Source organism: Parasteatoda tepidariorum, chromosome 5 (assembly GCF_043381705.1).
Source record: "Parasteatoda tepidariorum isolate YZ-2023 chromosome 5, CAS_Ptep_4.0, whole genome shotgun sequence".
Classification (NCBI taxonomy): domain Eukaryota; kingdom Metazoa; phylum Arthropoda; class Arachnida; order Araneae; family Theridiidae; genus Parasteatoda; species Parasteatoda tepidariorum.
Genome location: NC_092208.1, coordinates 6630435 through 6639595, shown reverse-complemented (window position 1 = coordinate 6639595; position 9161 = coordinate 6630435). Strand labels below are relative to the sequence as shown.

Sequence of the window (9161 nt, the reverse complement as noted above, 5' to 3'; positions counted from 1 at the left end):
GAGAGTTTTTATCAAGGTAGGCGTGTTCACATCACGTCCGAAGGTCACCAATGTGGAGAGAGTAGTTACTGTTAGGAATTTTGCGAAGTGGGCGTTACTGCCACGGTAAGCGTATTCACATCACGTCCGGGTCACCAAGTGGGGTGAGTTATCGACAATGTCAACCGTCATCTATGAAAAGGTACCCCGACATAGAGTCGAGTTAACATGTCTTATATACTAGTGAATTGTAGTTGTAATTTTGTAATGGTAGATACACTACACTCAGTTCAATTCCTGATGTTGTCGAATTTACAAAATTTAAATTCATCGCAGTATTTAGACAATCGGACTCCGGTACGGTGGGATCAGAGTTTTATCCTGGATTCCGTTCTTGTAAAATGTGCTGTATCGATAGTCCTGTAATCGGTTCCTGTGGAGAACTACTGGTACAGGGATCTGGAGAAAATGTTCTTTCCTCTCAGAACTATATCTAAATTAAGGAAGTGGTCTCACAAATGAGATCCCATGTGATGTCATAACTCTAGACCATTTTCAGAATTTTCCCCAGATCGTCACCAATAGCCCATTGCGCAGCTCTAAAGCGACGTAAATAAAGTACCTACCTACTTCACAAATTTGATTATAGAACAAACTTTTTATTATTTATTTTCAAATATTGTAAAATGTGGAAGAGCCATCCCCTCTGCATAGCATCAAAATTGTGATGGCATGTCTTAGGATCATTCTCAGGGATGTTTCCCAAACAGTCACCAATAGCCATTGTGCAGCTCTAGGGCAACATAAATAAGCAACTACAATAAGGTAAATTTGTTTATTGGAATTACATACATTTGCAGGCTTGTGTGCTTAATTTAGGCTTATAGACCTTTGTCAAATAGAAGAACAGATAGCACAATACAGAGAAGACAGCACGAAGATACATCCATCAGGGTAACAGCGGGATTCGTGCCAGCTAACTCCATGCTTTGCACAGCATTTGGCGAGTGATACGGCTTAACCAGGGAGGCCCCTACAATATGGTAAAGAAAAGAAAATATTACTTTATTTAATTTTTTTTCAATTTATTTAAATGCGTTTAAAGTAAAAGTACTAAGTTTTAGAAAACCAATAAACTAATAAATTTTCTTGTGTGCATTTACTAATTTGTATCCAGTGTGAATGGTCTCTAAATACACAATATAAAACAGATATGGCACATAACGTAAAAGCACTGCCTTCATGAAATTAATATGACAGAAATATTTTTGTACCAACCATATATACGATCGTTCCCACCGAATGCAAGGGGAATCACCTTCCAAACGCTGTGCAGAGCGTGAAGGTAGCGGGTTCAAATCCCGCTGTTAGCCTGGATGTATCTTCGTACTTTCGTTCTCTATATTGTGCTATCTGTCTTTATATTGTGCTATCTTGACAAAGGTTTATAAGTCTAAATTAAGCACACAAGCCTTCAAATGCATGCGGTTGCTGGTCCCGCAACCGAATGCGGTACCGCAAAACCGAACAAAGCCTGCAAAACCGAACGTGAACTAGAACTTGATTGGACCTCGACTTTGAGCAGAGGTGCAGCAAACGCGTTCAGTAAGAATGCTATCTGATTGGTGAGTTTATCGCGTGAAAAACATTTGACCAATCATATTCCCAACAATGATCGCAGCTGCGGCTGTTGCATTGAGTGTGATTACTCCTTAAATTTGTTCGCCAGGTTTGTATTTGCATAAGGTTTGTATTTTTTTTTTTTTTTTGGCAACATTATCAATGTCTGTTATTTTATTTTCATTCAGAAGTCGGAAGAAAAAGTTTCGGTTTTCAACTATTATTTACCTAAGTGATGTGTTAAATAAATTTTGTTCCTACTTTTTTTAAAATGAAATGTTTTTGCTTCACTATATTTGTTTTGTTTTTTACTTTTAAAAATTTTTGTGAATCAGGTAAGAATATTTTATATACTACCGTATTTAAATGCCTACAAATTATCAAATGTAAATAAACTATGCTCACTCTATTATCAAATGTAAACAACAACTCTTGTTAAAAATTTGCAATAGATTAAATTTTCTATTTTTATCTTTTTTTATTGATTATATTTTAACATTTATTTAATAGATATTCATTTCAAACGTAAAATTTTATAAAATTATATTTCAAATTTATTAGAATCAACCAATCATATTTTTCTTAATTCACAATTTTCTTCTTAAAATTAACGAAAACAAAATCGTCCATTTTTTATCATAAAAGCAAAATCAATCCCGCAAAAAAGATAGCCTACAAAAAAAAAGGCTTTTTTGGCAGTGATAAAAACTGCTGTGTTTTTACTTTTCATGATAACTACTTTCATTGCTAATGTTTCTATAACAATGTTATAGTTCAGTTGTGACGGCAAAAAACCAATGTTTCACAAATATTAAATTTGTATAAACACAATATCATATCAAATTTATAAAGCAATTCTGCCTACGCCATCAGTCCAATCAAATGCAGAAGTAAAAATTATTATGATGCCTAATTATCCATTGTAAAAATGAAATAAAAAAAGATTATTACAATATCGACATAGGTAGCAGAAAAAATAATAATATTGAAATATTTTCTTCAATCAGCTAGGTTGCTATTTGGAAAGAAAAAAAACTGATCGGGAACAAAGTCCAAATGAAAAAAAATATATTGATTTACCTATTAATAGGTTGATTTTTGTTTTCAATTCAGGTTTGACAGAGGAAAAAGAAAAAAAATTTGTCTGTTGGCAAAATATCATCAGTAAACCGTAGATCGCCTTGCTAATTTTTATTTTTATAACCGTCATTGAACAGTTGACCAAATTTTATGAGTTTATGACTACTAATGTTCAACTCTGTAGCCTTGTAATTATGAACCCAATCCAGAAGGCAAGGGAACTCCTGGATCGAGTATTGGGAAAAATTTACCTTAATGGGGGCCGTTTTATGATGGAGCAAACCCGCATTTGCATTACATGGAGAAGAAGACCACAAGAACCTCCCACGGTCAGTTTGACAGCAAGGGGACTTTAACCCATGATCTGTGTACCACTGAGGATATTTTACGTCAGCACTGTGGTTAGTGCAAGCCGGATGCAAAATTCGTATCAACAGGAATTGGAAGGCGAACGCTCTATCCCCTGTGCCATCGCGGCTTCCTTGCTCATTTAAAAGAATTTATCAGAAATAAAAGCCGACTGAAAAAAAAATCAATAGGCTTATCTGGGGGCCGGGATAGCCTGGTCGGTAGGGTGCTGGGCCCATCTCCAAGAGGTCGTGGGTTCGATCCCCGCCGGCCGAAGACTCCCCGTGTAGTAAATGGTGACTGATGCACGTTAAATCTGTCGAGTCTCAAAGTCCTCCATGTTCCCATAACAAATCAAAACCTCTGGGGGTACTGATCCAGGAGTTTCCTTGTCTTCTGGATTGGTTCAAAATTACAAGGATACGGAGTTGAACATTAGTAGTCGTAAACCCATGAAATTGGGTCGGCTGTTCAACGACGATTATAATATAAAAATAAAAAATAGGCTTATCTGATTAAGCTATTTGTCTACATTTCTGGAGGGGCAAACCGCCTCTCCACTCACAATGCCCCTGTATTGTGTTTACTTATAAGCTGGTTGTATTTTAGCTAAATGTGCATTTTATTTAATTTTTTTTATTTAGAGTAGTAATTTACATAAGCTTTTAAATGGGCTTTATTTTATTCATTGATCTTTTACTTTTACAAACTAACTTGGGAATATTATTTTTGTTCCAATTCTTAATCATATAAAATCAAATTAAAGTTGAAAAACATTGCATTATTTTCAGAGTTTCTTTTTTCGGATATTTTAAACATTTGAATAGAATCCTTTAATTAACAAAATGAGGAAAAAAGAGGTTTTCAAATTTTTCCTGATTTATGCTTATGATATAATTTATAATTGTTTTTATCCTTATTTTTCAAAATATATTCTGACTAATATTGTTAAAAATCATTTTTGAATCTCCGTTTTAATTGTTTAATTTTTTTTAGAATTTTCAATGTTGCATAATATAGTAAAATTGCAAGAACTTATAAAAAAATAAGCTTTTTATTATTGTCTTATCTTTTTAGACTTCATGAATTATCATATTTATTATGATTACTTCTTTTTTAAATTATCATCAATGTTTTTTTGTTTTTTTTAATTCAATTTTTTTGCTCTATATTACCATGCTGATATTCCTTGTTAGTTAAGTTTAGAATTTAGTCTTGAATTACACATAACTGAATGGCAGAAAACATTGTTACAAATTTGACTATTTTACAAGGCATGTTTTTGTCTTAATTTTTGAAACATTAAAGAATTTTTTTTTAAAAAATTATATTTTTATAAAATGTTTATTAAATTATTTTCAATGTCTGTTTTTCTCTTCATTCTTTTGTCTTCCCTCTCATTATGTGTGAATTTCTTTTTATTCTTTTTTATGGTGTAATTAAATGATTCATAAAAAGTTTCTCGAAATATTGCATTCATTTATATTTTGTAATGATTAAAAATGCCATGGTATTGCCTAAAAAACAATATGTGGTGAATATGGGTTTGTATATTTGTAGGGAACCTTTAGAAATGTGCATTTCCATCAAAATGCTGATTAACTTAAAATGCCCATAAAGTATTAGGTACTTTTCCGGTAGCCAACGCAAGTGAAAAACCGCCAAATATATAATGTGGAATGCCGCCAAATTTCTTACAACCATAAGGGGAATGTTACTTCGGGGCGACATGCTCTATTCTCTGAATTCATTCTCTATTCTCAGGGACATTACCGTATTCTGAAGAGAGAGAAAACAATTATTATAAGTATTCTATTTGGGTTTTGTTTACAATTCATTAATATTTGCTTATAGTTGAAAATGTTCAGCTTTTATTCCGCTGATTGTTTTGTCACTCGCTTCGCTTGGCTAGTTGGCTCGCATTTGGTTCAAAATTGATGACATATGCGCCCAGCTAACGAAAAAGTACCAAGTATTTCATTACCGATGTCATTTAAATTATTTGATATGTTTTCTTTAGTGATTTGTTTTTTAAAATTAACCAAAATGCCTTTTGTTGTTTAATCGGTTAAGATAGAAACGTTTTTACTACACTTCTGCTTTGTCTCAGCATAATTTGACTTTATTAAATTTACCATTCTGAATTTTGTAATAGAATTTTTAAAAAAGCAAATGTTTTTTTTTAAAGCATGTATGTAAATTTAAAGATATGTATATTTCACTAATCTTAATTTGAAATTTTTTTTTTTTACTTATAGTTCAATATGAACCATTTTCTTTCAAGAGCTTGAGAAAACTATTATCAGACACCAAACATCCTATTGTGGCGAATCGCACCCATAATATTACTGTAAGTATCTTGGCTTTAATTTCATGCAGTATTTCTTTTAGTTCAATATGAACCATTTTTTATTTGTTGAAGAGCTTGAGAAATACATTATCCAACATGAAACATCCTATTGTGGCTAATCGCACCCTTAATATAATGTTAGTACCTTGATTTTAATTTCATGCAATATTTCTTTCAATTTAACAGAAAATAAAAAAAGATATAAAATTAGAGATAAAAAGGCAACCAAATACTGAGTTTATGACTATCAATGTTGAAATCCCTAGCCTTGAAATTTTGTACCCAAACCAAAAAAGAAAGGAACTCTTGGATCAAGTATTGGGACAAACTAGCTTTCATTGAATACCTCTCGGTGGAACTTTACATTATATGGAGAGGAAAACCACAAAAACCTGCCACGGTCAGCTCAAGGGCACTCAAACCCATAATCCGTCTACCACTGAGGATATTTTATGACGGTGCTAGAACGGAGCATTATTCTCATCAACTAGCTACCAATGATATCCAAACTTAGGACACCTCTTTGAATGGCGAAAGCTTTATCCCATGAGCCACAGTGGCTCGGTTATTGGTTAATTTATTTTATAATTGTCGTTGAACAGCCGACCCAATTATTTGGGTTTATAACTACTAATGTTCAATTCTGCAGTCATATAATTTTGAACACAAGGGAACTCCTGGATCAAGTATTTGGAGAAATTTACCTTTATGTATGACAATTTGATTGAACTAATCCACATTTGCGTTACATGGAGAGGAAAATCTCCCATGGTTAGCCTCATAGCAAGGGGATTCTAACCCATTATCCATCTACCACTGAGGATATTTTATGACGGCACTGTAATCAGAACGAGAAGGGAGCATTATTCTCATCAACTAGCCTCCAATGGTATTCGAACTTGGGTCACCTTTCCGGATGGCAAAAGCTTATACGGTCTTTGAACAGCCGATCCAATTTTTTGAGCTTATAACTACTAATGTTCAATTCCATAGCATTATAATTTGAACACAATCCAGAAGGCTAGGGAACTCCTGGATCAAGTATCTAGAGAAATTTGCCTTCGTGGAGGACATTTTAATGGGGCTAATTTGCATTACATGGAGAGGAAAACCTCCCACGGTGAGCCTCACGGCAAGGGGACCAAATTTTGCCAAGTTTTTTTTACAATCCAATTCAGTGACATCTACATTTTATAAATAACGTTATTTCAGTTAATTCTCTTGGGTTAATTTTAATTTTTGCTAAACCAAATGTAAGACAAACATTTATTCAGTTAATATTAATTCTAAACTAATTATTAGTTTCAATAAAATGTTTAGTTATTGATAACACATAACCGATTTTCCTGTAGGTTTTCTATATTCTGATAATTTATCTGTGTTAAATTTTCATTCAAATTTTTTCACCTTAAAATTTTTCAAAATCCTAGTGAAATTGTTTTAATGCTGTTTTTGTACAGCAATTTTTATCATTGTTTTACTGTCAACTTTTATTATTATTTTATATTTTTTGTGACTTAAACATTTTAATAAAAGAAGATTTCCAATTATTTTCATAAATATAACATTTTCTTTTTATGTTTAGTTGATGAGGCTATCATCTTTGACGAGGCTATACATTGAGACTCTAGAATACTTGAAGAATTCCTATTTACTATGTATTTGAAATTGAAAATTATTATTTAACTGGAGAAAAAAATTATTGATGAAGTCTTTAAACATTAGTTTATTTGAACGATTTAACTTCTAATTATTTGCATTTTTCTTTGAATTTTATTTTGCAATTAGGCTTGTTTATACTAACTTTTATTTACAATGGGTTTATTTATGGTGATTATGAATAATATTAAATTTATATTTACAACAAATAATTTATTATGAGAATTCCTGTGCCTCAGTTTGGTTTATTGCAGAGATTCCCACCTGCCCCCAATTGTTTTCTAGTAATAGCGAATATATCTTTTAATTTGTGATTTTTGTTTCAGTACATCAATTTATAAGGTTTTTACGCACCACTAATCCTAAATGTATGTAGGGCAATAAAACTTACGTAAAACGCCACTTTGTTATAGTTATTTTGTGTTGACTCTAGTAAAAGATTTAACAGAAAATCTGCACATTTTTATTTGTAATTTTCTACCATTTCTTTTCTATGTTACAGTTGTTCTATGTTAAGGTTATTTCGTGCTGAGTTTAGTAAAAGAGTTTAAAATTTTCATTTTTAATTTTCTGCTATTTCTTAAAATTCTTAAAATACTTTGCAGAATCTGGAGCAGTTAGGGTCTCTGGCAATAAAGTATCCTATAATACAGTGTTTCCCAAACTTATGACCTTTGCGTACCCTTTCTAAATTTTTTGTAACGCTGTGTACCACTAATAAAAAAATGAATGGATTTTTAACTGTAAAAAAATTGCACTAAAGTTGAAAATCACAACTGGCTGTTGATACCACTCATTATTAACTGTTAACTCTGTAAAAAAATAGCCAATAGAAAAATACGTAATCATAAATTTTCATGCCTAGCTTTGTTTTTAAATAATTGTTTTTGAAATTTTCGTTTGTTGCAAGATATTTCGCATAGGAATGCGTACCCCCGCTAAACTGTTCCCGTACCCCTGGGGGTACGCGTACCACACTTTGGGAAACACTGCTATAATGTAAATATATGCTTCTAAAACATATATTAGTTAAGCAATTTTATTGAGAAAAAAAAATTATTAATAATTTAAAAAGATTTTTATTTAATTATTATTATTTAAGAAGATTACTAATAAAGTTGGAAACTATTTACAGAAAGAACTTAAACTAATAGGCAACTCCTTAAAAGACGATGAATCGACGGTAATGTATTGTGTTCTTAAATTTTTTTTTTTTTTCATCTTTGTCTTAATATTTTTTTTTTGAGCAACTAACAATTATATTCTCTATAATAGGCAGGCACTGAAGCTGCAGTTCTATTCATTGTAGCCATTGTTGTTCTCTCTGTGATTGGTATGGTCATTTACTTTCTAAGAAAATTTGATCAGCTGAACAAGAGGTAATTTTTATTGTGCAACTTGTTTTCATAATTTTGAAATTGTCACAATTTCGAGTTTTTATTGCAGGATTCCTTTTTTTTGTTTGTCAGATTCTCTTATAAAATAAAATTACTATGAACCCTCTGATTTCTTATCAAACCTATTATTTGTAAAAGGTGTCCCAGAATTAACGAGAGATTTGAATTTGCCACCATCTTTGCGGTAAATTGTTGGCAACCCTGATAAAAGAACAATTTGACAGCTGAGAGTTTAGGGTTAGTAAAAATGGAGCGTTCAAGACGGTGCCACAGGCCATACAGCCAGTGAAACAATTCAATTACTACATGAGACATTTTCTGGTGGTGTGTTCTTTGTTTCGGTGATCAGAATTGGCTCCTTAGATTGTATGATTTAACACCATTAGATTTATTCTTATGGGGTTATTTGAAGTCAAAGGTCTATGTTAACAAGCCCACAACCACCCGTGCATTACAAGAGGAAATTAAACTTTGCATCAATGAAATTCAGCAGCAATTATGCAGAAAGGTCATGAAAAATTTCGACAAAAGTGTGTGTATGTGCCAACCAGAGTTGGCCGTTGATTACAGTAATCGATTACAACTGTAATTGATTACAGATAATTACAGCTATGTAATCAATTACTTGTAATCACGATTACAAGTAATCAATTACTTGTAATCGTGATTACAACTTTCAAAAAATTTTGATTACAGCTGTAATCATGATTACAATTTTGATTACAGTA

General features: G+C 32.0%; 1 protein-coding gene across 1 annotated transcript in view; it reads left to right on the top strand.

Annotated features, from left to right (window-relative positions):
- Positions 1-1751: 1751 nt before the first annotated feature.
- The window catches only part of LOC107441538 (uncharacterized), a 21263-nt gene continuing 13853 nt past the window's right edge, over positions 1752-9161 (top strand). The window contains exons 1-4 of the mRNA XM_016054881.3: positions 1752-1934; positions 5286-5377; positions 8172-8219; positions 8312-8415. Of these exons, the coding sequence (XP_015910367.1) occupies positions 1871-1934; positions 5286-5377; positions 8172-8219; positions 8312-8415 (308 nt within the window). The 5' untranslated portion in view covers positions 1752-1870. The remainder of the gene's footprint in view (positions 1935-5285; positions 5378-8171; positions 8220-8311; positions 8416-9161) is intronic.